At 39.2% G+C, this 17,193-nt stretch overlaps 1 protein-coding gene across 7 annotated transcripts in view; it reads left to right on the top strand.

Annotated features, from left to right (window-relative positions):
* The window catches only part of HEATR5A (HEAT repeat containing 5A), a 123,889-nt gene that overhangs the window by 41,630 nt on the left and 65,066 nt on the right, over positions 1 to 17,193 (top strand). For all 7 annotated transcript variants that reach the window (XM_080643164.1, XM_080643166.1, XM_080643163.1 and 4 more), the window contains exons 12-14: positions 5,130 to 5,282; positions 6,261 to 6,360; positions 10,873 to 10,982. In XM_080643164.1, coding sequence (XP_080499290.1) covers positions 5,130 to 5,282; positions 6,261 to 6,360; positions 10,873 to 10,982 — 363 coding nt within the window. The remainder of the gene's footprint in view (positions 1 to 5,129; positions 5,283 to 6,260; positions 6,361 to 10,872; positions 10,983 to 17,193) is intronic.

Raw genomic sequence — 17,193 nt, 5'->3', positions numbered from 1 at the left:
TCCATTGTATGCTCTTGCCTCCTTTGTCAAATATTAATTGAACATAATGGCTTGGGTCTATTTCTGGGTTCTCACTCCAAAATATTTTTAGATCTCTTTATTTAAAATTCTCTTCAAGACCAGTTTATGAACCTTAAATAGGATAAGCCAATTTGATCATCTTTCAGGCTTAACTTTAAATGACTCTGGCTTTTCAAAAAATAATTCATATCCATCATCAGAAAAAAAAAAAAAAAAAAAAACATTTTCCAAAACATAAGGTAGGCAAGAGAACATACCTTAACTTACGAATCCATTTCTGTAGTTGTTTTGGGAATTGGTAACACCAATAAGGTAGTTACATTGAAAGAGATAAGGCTTATTTAAATTATATATTTTTAAAGTTAGTATGTATTTTATGGTCATAACTATTATAGTTATATCCTATGACTTTAAAATTTTATTACTTAATTACAGCTATATTTTGTTTTAAGTCTCTACTTTAGAGTCATGTGATTTATTGCTAGAATAGAAAAGTGACTGGATTTGACCAATAAATCATTTTGACATCTCTGAAATAATTTTATCTAAAAGGAGCTTAAATTAAAATAATCATAAATGAAGAACTACTTTAAGTAATGTTCTTGAGATGATTAAAGAGATTTATTGGACTAGATCAGAGTTCAGCCTATACACCAAATTTGGCTTGCTGTCTCTTTTATACAGCTTATGAGCTAAGAATGGTTTTTACATTTTTAATGTTTTTTTTTAAAAAAAAAACTATTTTGTGACATGAAAATCAGTTTTCAATGTTTGTAAATAAAGTTTTATTAGAGCACAACCATGATCATTTTTTTAAGTATTATTTGTGTCATTTAGGCACTACAGTAGCAAAATTGAGTAATTGCAACAAGACTGTCTGGCTTTAAAAGACAAAAATGTTTACTGTCTAGCCTTTTACAGAAAATGTTTTTTGGCCCCTGGCATAAATCATTTCACAGTGTGATGAATATAATGTGGTCAGGTCTTTATTTGCCTTTGGTTGGATATTTAATGCCTGCAATATTGCTATTCTTGATTAATTAAGGCAAAAATAAACCACTTAATAAATGCATTATTTCAATGAACAAAATCTTTTAAAATAAGGTAATTCCATTGGAAGAAGACTACAAGAGATCATTTTTTTAAAAAGAGTAGTACATATTTTATTACATATTCATAATCAATATACAAAAATGCTTAAAATTTTTAATATTTTAATTACTGTGTTTTCTTGGGTTTTATTCTGTTTTTTTTTCTGCATTATTATTATAATTTTTAGAATGTGTTGCTAGTATCCTAGCAAATTTCAAAGGGGATCAGTGAGGCTTTTGCTATTAAGTATCATTATGAACTCACAGATTTTTATATATTTACTAGAGGCCTGGTGCATGACATTCGTGCACTGGGGGCAGGGGAGGGGTCATCCCTCAGCCTGGCCTGCGCCCTCATGCAGTCCAGGAGCCCTCGGGGGATGTCCAACTGGCATGGATTGGGGAGAGGCTCCCACCACTGCCACAGGCTGCACTCACCAGCCGTGAGCCCGACTCAGGGCTTCTGGCTGAGCGGCGCTCCCCCTGTGGTCAGTGCATGTCATTGCGACTGGTCATTCCACCATTCAGTCAATTTGCATATTAGCCTTTTATTATATGGGATAGGATTATGTAGGATGTGTTTCAATCCAGTGTAGTCATTATTCTTTTTTAAATATATGTATATATATGTGTGTGTGTGTGTGTGTGTGTGTGTGTGTGTGTGTGTGTGTGTGTATATTAGTAGATATGTGTGTGTGTGTGTGTTTTCATTGATTTTAGAAAGAGAAGAAGGAAGAGGGAGAGAATGAGAAACATAGATGAGAGAAACATAGATCGGCTGCCTCCTGCATACCCCTACTGGGGATCAAGCCCATAACCTGGGCCTGTGCCCTGACCAGGATTCCAACTGTCAACCTTCCCTTGCATGGGATGATGCTCAACCCAATGAACCACACTGGCCAGGCATCATTATTCCTTTTGATTCTCAAATTGCTTCACCTTTAGTCAGTGGGAGACTCTTCAGATTGCTTCATGTGTTCTTTTAAGATGAAACTAGTATTCTTTGATAACATGGGTTCATAGTTTGACACTCATCCACTGAGCCACACCAACCAGGCTAAATATACTAATACTAGAGGCCTGGTGCACGAAATTCGTGCACTGGGGTGGGGGTGTCCCTCGCCCAGCCTGCACCCTCTCCAATCTGGGATCCCTCTCACAATCCGGGACTGCTGGGTCCTAACCACTCCTCTGCCTGCCTGCCTGATTGCCCCTAACCGCCTCTGCCTGCCAGCCTGATCACCCGCTAACTGCTGGCCTGATTAACACCTACCTGCTTCCCTGCCCGCCCGATCGCCCCCAACTACCCTCCCCTGCTGACCTGATCTTGCCCCCAACTGCCCTCCCCTGCCGGCCTGATCTCACCCCCAATTGCCCTCTCCTGCCAGCCTCATCTAACCCCCAACTGCCCTCCCCTACCGGCCTGGTCACCCCCAACTGCCCTCCCCTGCCGGCCCGGTCGCCCCCAACTGCCCTCCCCTGCTGGCCTGATCTCGCCCCCAACTGCCCTCCTCTGCCGGCCTGATCTCGCCACCAACTGCCCTTCCCTGCTGGCCTGATTGCCCCTAACTGCCTCTGCCTGCCTGATCACCCCTAACTGCCCTCCCCTGCAAGCCTGATCTTGTCCCCAACTGCCCTCCTCTGCTGGCCAATTTGGTTCTGATTGGTCAGTTTCTATGCCAGTCAGCATCAAAAGCTCCGCCTCCTAGGCAGCCATTGGCTCCTCACAGTTCATCCAGATTTGGTTCTGATTGGTCAGTTTCTATGCCAGTCAGCATCAAAAACTCCACCTCCTAGGCAGCCATTGGCTCCTCACACTTCATCTGGATTTGGTTCTGATTGGTTTGTTTCTATGCCAGTCAGTGTCTCTGGGCCTATCAACGGGGCCTGATCAGAAAGGTGGGGCTGATTAGTAGCCCCAGTGGAGGCCTGGAGAGAAATGGAGGCATGGCTGCAGGAGAGAAGGAAAGAGGCATGTGCTGATCAACAGCTGCCATAGAGGCTACGTATCAGACACTGCTTCTCTCTTCAGGCCTCTCTCTGGGCCTGATTTGCAGCCCCCTCAGCAGTCAGTGCTGGGTCGCCACGGCAACCCAGCGCTGACTACAGGACTGACTTCCGGTTGGTCAAGCCTTTGGTCGTGATGGACCAAGGGTTTTTATGTATTAGGATTCTTGATGTGAAAAGACTTGCTCTTGTTTATGTTTGTAATTATCATAAACTAATTTTTATCAACTTAGTTTATGTATGTCTCTGAGATAACATCTTGATACCTCTAGGAAAGAGATGCTACATTGTTCACTATTGAGTTAATGAGATATCTTAGTATAATAGCAAATATATATGAAACTTTTGTCAACTCTGAGCATTCCCAGTGACACCATGCTTTTATTGACTAAATTGTACTTTTAGAATTTTCTCTATCCCCATAGCTTGTGGTATATGAGTGGGCTGATATACACACATGGCACTCACACACACAAACCTCTTACAGTCATTTATTCTTAATTACTTTACTCTGTTTTCCTTTTTTTATTCCAATTCTAGGTTTTTTGAGTTTTTTTAGTACTATTTCATCAAAGAAAGTAGTGAGCAAAGAGTGTTGAATTCATTTTGTTTTGAATTAACAATGGCCTCTTCCTAAAAAGCAAATTAGAAGGAAAAAATGGAAAAATTATATTTTAATCTAGTAAATTGCATGCATTAAAAAAAGATTGGGTTGCGCCCTGGCCAGTGTGGCTCAGTGGATAGAGCATCGGCTTGCAGACTGGAGGGTCCCGGGTTCAATTCCGGTCAGGGGCATGTACCTTGGTTGCGGGCACATCCCCAGTAGGGGGTGTGCAGGAGGCAGCTGAACAATGTTTCTCTCTCATCGATGTTTCTAACTCTCTATCCCACTCCCTTCCTCTCTGTAAAAAATCAATTAAAAAAATTAAAAAAAAAAAGATTGGTTTGCAAATGCCCGTTCCTTTTACCATACAGCTCACTTCTTCATATGTAAATGAAGCAACTTTTTAATGATAATTGCGTAATGTCAACCATTATGTAAATGCTTATCATGAGTCATACACTTTTCTATGTAAACACTTGTAAGTCTAGGAAACTGTCCAGTGAGATAAATACTATTGTAATTCCCTTTTATAGATGAGGAAATTGAGGCAGAAAATGGTTGAGTAACTTAACCAAGTTTACACAGCAAGTGGATGGAGTCAGAATGTTAACCTGTGTTCTCATTCCAGAGTTCAGTGCAGTTTTGCTATGCTACTATACTGCAGAAGGAAAACATACAGTCAGCCCAACACAGAAATAAGAAATAACAAGTACTTATAGGAGAATTTTGAGATAACCTCAGAATTTTAAAGAAAATTACTTGGAGAGAAAAGCTGTAGGTTTTGTTTTTTATACTTTCTTTGTTTATATTTTTCTTAACTGAAAATGGTGGTAAATAAAATACTGTCATTGTACATTGCCTTTCATTACTGGCTTTGTGTATTCATGATTCCTTAGTTCATAACGGATGTTGCTTTGAAAAAAAATTTTTTAATTTCATTTAGATGTATTACATCTGAATTTTGGCCTGGAACAGGTTGCTATCAAAAGTTAGCATTACTCTCAGGATACAATGTTATTTGTTACCAAAACAGTATTATCTTGCATTTACATGGTACATCACATTTTTTCAGACTACTTTTAAAGGACTCTATCATTTAGATCAGACAAACCCTTGGAGACAAACAGTACAAGTGGTACTGGCTTCATTTTATAGATAAAAGAATCTGAGTCTCAGAGGTCATAGCAGTAGTGAAGGAGCTGACACTAGAACCCAGACTTAACTGTTGGTTCCTTGTTTTTCTCTCTACTCCAGTACCTTCAGATAATAATCAATAGTACATTCATTGGAACCAGAATGTAAGGGACAAAGTATTGCAGTAGGGTGTTAACATATGTTTGTTAGTAGATTTTTAAAGAGCAGCCACTTTGCGTTCTTTTATAAGTGATAAGTTGAATAAATTACAGGTCCTGCAGTTGTCAGTCATCACCTTGCTCGCGTCCTGCTGTTGTGGAAGTGTGTCTTTCCAGTGTCTCCTAAAGATCTAGAAACAGAAAAGAGCCGAGGAGATTCGTTTACATGGCAGGTAACCTTAGAAGGACGAGCTGGTGCACTCTGTGGTAGGTTGAGTTGTCTTTTTGCTCCCTTTCTTGGGCTTCTCCCCACTCTTTAACTTTACACATACTTGTATGTTTTACTTAATTTTAGAGGGAAATAACATTTTTCTGGTGGTCTTTTTTTTGGGGGGAGGGGTAATTGAATATAATTGATTACTAGTATATCCAGTTGGTGATTATAACAGAAGTAGATGTAATAAACCAAATTTAAGAGTTCTGATCCTTAGTATAACACATGTTTTATTAGATGCACTCCAGTTGAGAAATGTCAAGATTGCTTTTCCTTAAGTAGGCATTCATTCCTCTTTTCAGCAACACTAGGGTTGGATTTAATTAGTGTTAGTTAAGCATGTTTCCATTCAGTTTTTTTATATATGAAGTTGTACCCTTTATAATATATAGGCCATTAAAATAGTATTTACTATGAAAACAAACTAAGGAAGGATGGGATCCCTGAAAAGACATTAAAGCACTGACTTTGGTTTTGTTTGTTTATTCATGGTGCTTTTTTACTCTTAAGAATGGAAAACAATTTTGCAATCTTGAAAGTCAGCCTAACTTTAAAATATTAATTTTATTCTATATAAGAAATTAACTCCTTACAAAAACATGTGTTTCAGGTAACATTTTCAAAAACCTAACATGGTGACTCAAAAGTAGAATGATCCTACAGAATTAGTATAGAACTGGCAAACTTTAGGGTCTAAGCTAATTTTTTATTCTACTTCTGAGATCTGAGTAGAACCCAGGAAAGAAACATTTTGTTAACTTGGTTAGAGGCCTGTGGTATTAATTTGAGGAAGTTTGGTTAGAAATAGAAGACACTAGCTTTCTTTTTATACTAGAGTTTCAAGAATTTTTGTTAGTTTTTAACACATTTTTTTTATTCCTCTTATAAAAATGCAAACGGTGTAGCATAATTGAATGTTTTTTTCGTAGTTCATTACATTCTGCCAAGTAAAAGTGTGTTCTGTCTTTCAGCTATTAAGAGCTTTGTTTCCCACTGTGGTGATCTCCTTACAGAGGAAGTAATTCAGCGTCTTCTTCCACCACTTCCTTGTGCTGTGAATTTGCTAACTCAGTAAGGATCTGCTGTTTAGATACGATTTTTTAAAAATTTAATAGCAATCAGTTACCCTCTGATTATGTAATACCTTTTAAGTGCAATAATGCCAGTGTCTATGATCAGCGAATGATTTTCCTTTTGCAGAGGAAGGCAAATATTTAGTTATGTGATTGTTTCTTATTAGGCTAGAGTCTTGAAAGAAAATATATATTAAAAGGGAAGGAAAATTTCTTGGTGGATTTCTATACAGTCAGATTTAACCAAAAAATTAATATGAAGCCTGTTAACCTTTTCAGGTATGCATTCTATTGGTTAGTGCTTTTCTTGTGTTCATATGAACCAGATGCTTGTTAACAGTTTCAGTGTTTTGTTGTTTATATTTTTCATATGTCTGACTTATAAGAAAACATAGAGAAAATCTAGTTTATGTCACAAGCATCTGTAATTTCCAAATTAATAAAATGTGTAGTTTGGAGAAAGTCTTTCAAATGTACTTAATGATACAACATCTTATGTATACAGGAAAATATTTAAGATGTGGTTTATGAAGCACTAGAGGCCTGATGCATGAAATTCGTGCAAGAGTAGGCCTTCCTTCCCCCAGCTGCCGGCACCGGCTTCCCTCTGGCACCTGGGACCCGGGCTTCCCTTGCAGCACTGGCTTTGTCCAGAAGGTCATCCGGAAGGACATCCAGTCTAATTAGCATATTACACTTTTATTATTATAGATAATAAAATGAACTCTAAATGTGAGTTCAACACATCTAGAGCGGGGTTAGCAAATGTGTGCTGTAAGGGCCAGATAGTCTCTGTTATACCTAATCAGCTCTGTTGTTTCAGCTCAAAAGCAGACATAGATAATCTGTAAATTAATCAATGTGGTTATGTTCCAGTAAAACTTTACAGAAACAGGTAGTGGGTCAGAGTCAGCTATCCCTGAACTCTGGAACATTAACAATACTGAAGTTGTCTGCATGCTCCACTCTACTACCATTCTTTCTGCCTTCCTTTAGAGATACTCACTGTCGTGAATTTTATAGATGTCGTTCCCTGCATTTTTAAAAAGTATATCACGTGTATTTTTCCCTAAACAGCACATGGTTTAGTTTTGCTTGGTTTTGATTCAGCACGTGGCATACGTTTTCTGAGACTTAATTTTTTAAAATATATTTTTATTGATTTCAGAGAGGGAGAGAGATAGAAACATCAATGATGAGAGAGAATCATTGATCAGCTGCCTCCTGCATGCCCCACACTGGGGATTGAGCCCACAATCTGGGCATGTGCCCTGACTAGGAAACAAACCATGACCTCCTGTTTCATAGGTCGACACTCAACCACTGAGCCATGCTGGCAGGGCCTGAGACTTAATTGTTTTTTTTACACAACATTATGTTTCTAAATTTCATTTATGTGCAAATTTCTTCCTTCATTTTGATTGCTGTATAATATTTAATTATGTGAATATACAGCATTTTATTTATCTCCTGTCAATGAAATAGCCAAAATATTTTCCAAAATTCTTGTGTATTTCTATAGATAGTATGTGAGTACCCTTTGATTCACTGCTTTACCAACACTTATCAGACATCAGTTTTAGCCCATTCAGTAGGTATAAATTGGTATCTCATTATGACTTTTATATATCTGACTAGAAGCCCGATGCACGAAGATTCATGCTAGAATGGGCTTTCCTTTCCCTGGCTGCTGGCACCATTTTTCCACTCCAGCCCAGCCCCTTTCTGCTCAGGCCCCAGAGCCGCCACTTTCCACTCTGGCCCCTCCTTCCCACGCTGCCAGAGGCCCTGAGAGACCGGGGGTGGGGCATAATGCCTGCGTCCCGCCTCCATCACTTGGCTGCTGAGTATGCAAATTAACTGCCGTCTTTGTTGGGTTAATTTGCATATCACTCCTGATTGGCTGGTGGCGTAGTGGAGGTACAGTCAATTTACATGTTTGTCTATTATTAGGTAAGATTTCTGATGGCTGTGTCTTTTTATATACCGTACTTACTGATCCTCAGTGGTCCCCCTTCTATGAAATCCCTATTTATGCATTCCTTTACCTATTTTTAGATAAAATGTTTTTTTGATTACTTTTAGTCTTTTTTATTTTGAGAGTATGTTTATTAAAGCTGGAGACAGGGAAGCAAGGAAGGGCTTAGGATAAAAGAAGGAACAGGAGAGAGCTTAGGTGGGGCTGCTTTGGTTCACTGGGAAATCAGAGAAAAGGGGGCCTTGGAGACAGGTTCAGGGAGTTAGCCAAAAACAAGCTGCCACTGCTCATTGCAAGTCTGGTGGGGACCCTTAGAGTTTAGGAAATGCAGGCCTGAGCGGGGAGAAAGGTGTGGGCATACTCCTAGGAGAGAGAACACACCTACTTTTGATTTTTAAAATCTTCCTACTTCATAGTTATAAAGATACTAGAGGCCCGGTGCACGAAATTCGTGCATGGGGGGCATGTCCCTCAGCCCAGCCTGCACCCTCTCCAATCTGGGACTCCTCGAGGAATGTCCGACTGCCCTTTCACAATCCAGGACTGCTGGCTCCCAACTGCTCACCTGCCTGCCTTCCTGATTGCCCCTAACCGCTTCTGCCTACCAGCCTGATCACCCCCTAACCACTCCCCTGCCAGTCTGATTGATGCCTAACTGCTCCCCTGCCAGCCTGTTTGCCCCTAACTGCCCTCCCCTGCAGGCCTGGTCACCCCTAACTGCCCTCCCCTTCAGGCCTGATCGCCCACAACTGCCCTCCCTTGCAGACCTGGTCCCTCCCAACTGCCCTCCCCTGCTGGCCATCTTGTGTTGGCCATCTTGTGTCCACATGGGGGCAGGATCTTTGACCACATGTGGGCAGCCATCTTGTGTGTTGGAGTGATGGTCAATCTGCATATTACTCTTTTATTAGATAGGATAGAGGCATGGTGCATGGGTGGGGGCCAGCTGGTTTGCCCTGAAGGGTGTCCCGGATCAGGGTGGGGGTTCCCTTGGGGCGTGGGGCGGCCTGGGCAAGGGGCCTGTGGTGGTTTGCAGGCCGGCCACGCCCCCGGGCGACCCAAGTGGAGGCCCTGGGATCTGGGATTTATTTATCTTCTATAATTGAAACTTGTAGCCTGCAGCGGAGCCAAGCCTTCTGCTCGCTCTGTGGTGGCTGCTATTTCTGTTGGGACTTATTTATCTTCTATAATTGAAACTTTGTAGCCTTAAGTGGAGGCCAGTGCAGGCCAGGGCTTCAGAAGCTTGGCTTCCTCCATCGCCGGGGGCAACCATAGCCTCCTGCTCTCTCCAGCTCCATGGCTGCCGCCATTTTTGTTGGGATTTATTTATCTTCTATAATTGAAACTTTGTGGCCTAGAGTGCAGGCTTGGGCTGGCCAGGGTGTGCGGAAAGCTTGGCTTCCTCCATCACCAGGGAAAACCAAGCCTTTCTCCTGCTCTCTCCATGGCCGCAGCCATCTTGGTTGGGTTAATTTGCATACTTGCTCCTGATTGGCTTGTGGGCGTGGCTTGTGGGTGTAATGGAGTGATGGTTAATTTGCATATTACTCTTTTATTGGATAGGCTGTTTTTATATTTCTCTCTAAAATGTTTAAGGTTTTATCTTTCACATTTAAGTCTTTAATTCATCTGGAATTTATGATTGTGTTCAGAATGATATGTGTTAATATGGATAACTAGAATAGCAAGCAGTAGTTTTCTAGAACATCCAAATAAATGAACATTGTCAGAATTTCTTAGAGTGCCTGGAAACCTCATGCCATAACCATTTAGTTGACTTATTCTGGCATAACATTAAAAATGATCCCATTGAATTTTTGTATTGCTAAAAGAGATGAAAACCAGTTGATAAAATGGTACTTTGCAAAGAGTAGCAATCCTTTAATAAGGTTCACTTGTTAGATGAGTGAACCTTATAGTAAACTGTCTTAATAGCAATAATGAGAAAAAAAAACAAAACAGAAGATAAAGAAGATTAGATGAAAGTTAAAGAGTGTGAAGAAAGAAGGTGATAAGAAATTTTGTGAATATAACTATTGAAGAAACACTGGCTCAGCTTGTGCTTTATTAAAAGAGAATTTTGTTTATGATTTTGCATATTTTTATGATTCGATTTTGTGACGATATTCTACATCAGGTTTCTTATAAACACTTGGATTTTTTTCTAGGTATTTTTTTCTCCTTTGCTTCTTCAGCTGATTCCTTTTCTACCATGATAGATTTTACTGTTTACAAATGCCACGTTATAAATTTTGGAATTTAGTTAATGGTTTTATTTTCTCAACAAAATACGTTCTTAGAACTCTAAGCTAAATATGTATAGTTTCGTTTTATGAAGTATGATAGAAAAGATGGCAGAATGATTTCCATGTGAGACATTTGTAATCACACCTTAGTAAAATAAATAAAAGTAACAGTAATGTTCACTAATACTATGTATAGCTGTTTTATGTTTATATGCCAACCTGTTTAATATTTGTACATTGTTATATAAGTTACACATGTAAGATATACTTTCTCTTTTATTTTAAGGCTTTCTTCAATAATAAAAACATATGGAAGTCCTTTGAAAACACCATCAGTAGTTTATAGACAAAGGCTTTATGAATTACTGATTCTATTACCTCCTGAAACCTATGAAGGTATGTGCTTTAGACCAAAGTGTTTTCTTGTTTGTAGCTAGTACAGTGCCTGGAAATAATAACTGAGTGAATTAATTACATGGCAGTTGTATAGTGCCCTGTTTCTAGGAGGTGTAGTAAGTTCAGTCTTAATCCATGTGTTTATTACCATTCTATAAAAAATAAAGTATATATTTTTAAAAACCTACTTTTTCTTGTCTTACTCCTCTCTTCTGGGGACAAAAGTCTGTAGTTCCTCTGGGAGAGAATAAGTAACAAAGATTGGTCTCAATTCTATCCAGGGTTTGGTACAGAAAATATAATGCCAAATCTGTTAGAAATTTGGCCATTCCTAGTTTCCCTGTAGAGCAGTGGTTCTCAACCTTTCTAATGCCGCGACCCTTTAATACAGTTCCTCATGTTGTGGTGACCCCCAACCATAAAATTATTTTCGTTGCTACTTCATAACTGTAATTTTGCTACTGTTATGAATCGTAATGTAAATATCTGTGTTTTCTGATGGTCTTAGGCGACCCTGCTAGCGACCCACAGGTTGAGAACCACTGCTATAGAGCCTAAAACCATCGGAAAACACAGATATTTACATTACGATTCATTAACAGTAGCAAAATTACAGTTATGAAGTAGCAACGAAAATAATTTTAATTTTATTGGGGGTCATCACAACATGAGGAAGTGTATTAAAGGGTCGCGGCATTAGAAAGGTTGAGAACCACTGCAAGTCTGTGCATTCTGTTCCACTATTCTATTCTTAACTCTGTCCAGATAGAAGTTTAATATTGAACTACCAAGGTATAATTGATTTTATAAAGTTTATAATGTAGGTTTTGCTCTAATAATTACGCTCAAAGATGTAAAATAAACTTGCCTCTATTTTAAAATTTGTCCTAAAACCTTCCTTGTAAATTTAAAATACAATTTTAAGAAAAACTGTGCCCTACTACTGAATAAGTCAAAACTTTTGTTTTAAGAGGTAAAAGTTTAAAATGATTACCAATGAGAACGTCTATATTATTTTAGTTTTAATAATTCTCAGCAGCCAAACACATTAAATTGATCATTACTTCATATCTTTTTTTTAATAAATACATTTATTGGCTTATAGCCTTAGTCTACAAATAAATGCAATATAATATATACCACAGTAGTTTAAAATGTTAATTTACAACTTCTGTATTGGCCTTTATCATTTTTGTGAATGATACTGTTCCCCCTGCCTCTCTTCCTGGTTCATAAATATACCTAGCAAAATGTTTGAATTAAAGGAAGCATTTAGTCTGTACTTCTAAAGAACTGGGGCGGGGGTAGGGGAGGATACATTGCCATTTCTCAGAAAATGTATCCAAAGAACCATTTCTGTGTGCCAGGCACTGTGCTAGCAATTGTATGTATTACATTGACTCTTGGACAACACTGGTTTGAACTGCATGGGTCCCCTTATATGGGGAATTTCTTTTATAAATACTGTAAATGTATTTTCGCTTATGATTTTCGGGGTTGTTGTTTTTTTAAAGATATTTTTATTGATTCCAGAGAGAAAGGGAGAAGGAGAGAGATAGAAATATCAATGATGAGGGAGAATCATTGATCGGCTGCCTCCTACATACTCCCTACTGGGGATTGAGCCTGCAACCCGGCATGTGCCCTGACTGGGAATCAAATCGTGACCTCCTAGTTCATAGGTCAGTGCTCAACCACTGAGCCACACTGGCCAGGCATGATTTTCTTAATAGTATTTTATTTTCTCTAGCTTACTTTGTTGTAAAGAATACAGTATATAATAAATTTAACCTACAAAATATGTGTTAACTGACAGTTTATATTATTGGTAAGGCTTCTAATCAACAATGGGCTATTAGTAGTTAAGTTTGGAGAGAGTAAAAAGTTATACACAGCTGAGACCGGTTTGGCTCAGTGGATAGAGCGTCGGCCTGCGGACTGAAAGGTCCCGGGTTCGATTCCGGTCAAGGGCATGTACCTTGGTTGCGGGCACATCCTCAGTGGGAGGTGTGCAGGAGGCAGCTGATCGATGTTTCTCTCTCATCGATGTTTCTAGCTCTCTATCCCTCTCCTTTCCTCTCTGTGAAATATCAATAAAATATATATTTAAAAAAAAAAAAAAAAGTTATACACAGATGTTTAGCTACTTGGGGGTCAGCACCTCTAATCCCCACATTGTTCAATGGTCAACTGTGTTATCTTTTTTATCTTGGGATAATACAATGAGCTAGTTACATTTTCCTTACTTGACAGGTAAAGTCACAGAGAGATTACAGAAACCAACTTAAGTACACATTGCCAGTAAATAGTGGAATCAAGATGAAAACAGAGATCTGCTTCACACTGTGCTGCCTATCCATTTATAAGTAGCCTAGAGACTTAACACTCAAAGCTTAGTGATAGATATGTCTCATTCTAAGCTTTCTCTCAATGTAGAAGTTACTTACCTACTAGATACCTAATAAAAGGCTTAGAGATAATTTTAATGTTTCATTGATTAGATAGCTGTTAGGTTTTGGCAAAATCAATTCCCTTCAGGCTTTTATATCAATTTTTACCATAATATTTTGAAATTTATATTCAAATTGCAGTTGAAAAAAATTGACTTTTCAAGTCTTCATTAAATATTTAGGAATATTAGGATATCAACTTAAAACCTACTGTGTAACTTCTGATAAATGGTAAGTCTACCCTTAAAGGACTCAGATTAAGGAGAAAAACAATGTCTTGTACTATCATCTCGTAATTGAAATTTGGCAATGCAGTCAGGTGTCCTAAAGAAATAATGAACAGCCGAAACCGGTTTGGCTCAGTGGATAGAGCGTCGGCCTGCGGACTCAAGGGTCCCAGGTTCGATTCCGGTCAAGGGCATGTACCTTGGTTGCGGGCACATCCCCAGTGGGGGGTGTGCAGGAGGCAGCTGATCGATGTTTCTCTCTCATCGATGTTTCTAACTCTCTCTCCCTCTCCCTTCCTCTCTGTAAAAAATCAATAAAATATATTTTTTTTTAAAAAAGAAATAATGAACATAACTATATAGGCCATTTTTTAAATCCTCACCCAAGGATATATTTTTTATTGATTAGAGAGAGAGAGAGAGAGAGAGAGAGAGAGAGAAACATCGATCGGTTGCCTCCCACACGTGCCCCAATCAGGGATTGAACCTACAACCCGGGTATGTGCCCTGATCGGTAATCAGATCCACAACCCACAATCCATATACACGGGACAGTGCTCCAGCCAACTGAGCCACACTGACCAGGGCAACAACTGTATAGATTTTAAATCAACCAGAGTGTTCATTGGGAGACAGAGTCAGGAATTAATATGAATTTCTTGAAAAAAGAAAATCTACATTCACCTTTATTTGTCTTTTTCAAGTTTATCTTTTTCTAATATAAATTAAATATAGTTTGTAGAAAAACAAACATATGTATGCATTTATATTTTTGTTTCACCCTAGCTGGTTTGGCTCAGTGGATAGAGTGTCGACCTGCAGACTGAAGGGTCCCAGGTTCGATTCCTGTCAAGGGCACTTGCCTGGGTTGCAGGCTCTATCCCCAGTGGGGGTGTGTGCAGGAGGCAGCCGATCAGTGATTCTCTCTCATCATTGATGTTTCTATTTCTCTCTCTCCCTCTCCCTTTCTCTCTGAAATCAATAAAAAATATATTAAAAATAATATATATTTTTGTTTCAACCAAAAATAATAATTTGCCATTTCATGTCTGTCTTTTTTCCATCTTTACAACTAAGGAAATAAAATTAAGGATTTTTCCTTGGGGAGTTTGATTTCTTTTTAAATAATTCTATTTCATAGATTTATGTAATATACAGAGTGAGGCAAAAGTGGGTTTATAGTTGTGAGTATGCGAAACAGTTTATTCTTGTATTATTTTTTTATATGAACAACTGTAAACTTACTTTTGCCCCATGCTGTATATGTTGCATAACAATCAGAACTTCACTGCGAGTATATCAGTTGACATTTTAAATAATAGCTCATATTACAATAATAACATAGTAATTTCTAAATTTTTAGCACAAAAGGAAATAGTTGTCTTTAAAGTTATGCATCTAATGAAAATATTGGCTAAGTAACAAAACAAGCTTAAAGTTCTAATTTTTAAAATGTTCTGATGCTATCAGTTGGTACAATGGGTTATCACAAAGTAAGTTCATACAATCCTATATAATAAAAGCGTAATATGCAAATCAACCGAACAGCGAAACAGCCGGTCGCTATGACGTACACTGACCACCAGGGCAGACACTCAATGCAGGAGCTGCCCCCTGGTGGACAGTGCACTCTCACAGGAAGCCGGGCTAACAGCTGGCAAGTGCAGCGGTAGTGGCGGAAGGTAAGGAGTGAGGAGTCCTGGACTGTCAGAGCCCCAGACTGCGAGAGGGATGTCTGACTGCTGGCGTAGATCCGATCCCTGAGGGGACATCGCCCGAGGGCTCCTGGACTGTGAGAGGGCACAGGCCGGGCTGATGGACCCACCGCCCCCTCCAGTGCACGAATCTTGTGCACCGGGCCTCCAGTGTAGTAATAAACTGCTTTTGTTACATGAGACATTTTTAAGAATTTAAATAACTTTTCTTCATGATTGTCCAGCAGATGCAGACTTTTGTGATAATAGTGACTTTCTGAATTTTATGGAGTAATAAGTGGGTTCTTAGTTTTTATTTCCTATCTTAGTTTTGTTATGGATCTCCTTTAAAATCTTTTAATATTCTCTACACTGAAACTTTTTTCTCTTACGCATCAGAAAGCCAGTGGTGGGTTTATACAATGAAAGCATATTTGCATTTAAATTTAGAATTACCTTTATTTTGTTTGGGGGCAGTTGTGGAGCAGTCACTTTAAGTAAGAAATAGAGATTTGCCACTATTTTTATACTTACCTGTAGTTACAAAATACTTTACATATTGTACTACTAACAGAATTATTTTTCTGAGTACCATATGTTGGCAGTTAAACTTACACACACATTCATTTGCTTCATTAAGCCTTCAATGATCCCTGTCCCCCCTTCCTAGTTCCTGTATATAACCTCTCCTTTCTATAAACTTAGCAGTACTTTGTTTCATCTTTTATGAAATGGCTAGAGGCCCGGCACATGAAATTCGTGCTCAGGTATGGTCCCTAGGCCTGGCCTGCGATCAGGGCCATCTTCCCTGGCTGCCCAGAGCTGGCCCTGTCCCCCCGCCGCCACCCACCCCCAGTTCCCCGTTCACCATTGGGTGATCAGAGCCTGACAGCCAGGGGAAGAGACCGAGAAGCGGCCATTCCCGCCCGCTTGCCGGCCCCGCCCCTGCCGCAGGTCACCCTCTGTGTATGGGGTGACCGGTGGGGCGGGGGCCTTGGCCTGGCGCTGCCCGCATCCCCCGCCACCCACCCCAGTTCCCTGTTCACCATCGGGCAATCGGAGCCTGCAGGCCGGGGAAAGGGACTGAGAGGTGGTCAGTGCGCCTCATAGTGACTGGTCCAGCACTCGTTCTGGTCATTTTGCCATTAGGGTCAATTTGCATATTACCCTTTTATTATATAGGATAGTATTTCCTACCTTCATTTTATAGTTATGTGTATATATTTGTATCCTGTATTTAATATCTTCTTGAAGGGAAGATTAAATATAATAAAACTTTTATTTTTATTAAACATGGTGTCTTAAGGTTGAATGAATGAATGATTGAGAACGGTAGTTAGAAGTTCAAGTTCTGGAGCCTGGACTGCCTGTGTTTCAATCTAACTGCCATGTATTACTGTGATCTTGGGCAATTAAAATCTCTATTCCTGTTTCCTCACCTATACTAACTGGATCTCATGAGGTGCTTATGAAAACTACATGTACAACTTTTAGGCAGTTACTGCTACATATTACATCTTCAATAAATATTTGTTGTTACTACTTTTATTGCTACTGATGATACATAAAATGATGGTAGGTGAACCCTTCCTAATTCATCCTGCAACTTCTCATAAGTAGACATCACCCCAGTCTTTATCTCACTGTAATGCTGTTGCTCAAAGAAACACTTATAAAAGTGACTATTTCTCTAAGGTGATTTTTACTCATTCCTGCAGTACTTAAAATATACACTGGCAAAGCCATTTAGGCTCTAGGTGGATAAAAATTTCCTGTTGATAATCTACCAGAAATCAGGATAAATATCTCTGAAATGGTAATTTAGGGCAATGTGATAAAT

Source organism: Plecotus auritus (assembly GCF_963455305.1).
Source record: "Plecotus auritus genome assembly, chromosome: 1".
NCBI lineage: Eukaryota > Metazoa > Chordata > Mammalia > Chiroptera > Vespertilionidae > Plecotus > Plecotus auritus.
The sequence above is the reverse complement of the archived record's forward strand: the minus strand, read 5'-3'. Positions and strand labels throughout refer to the sequence as shown.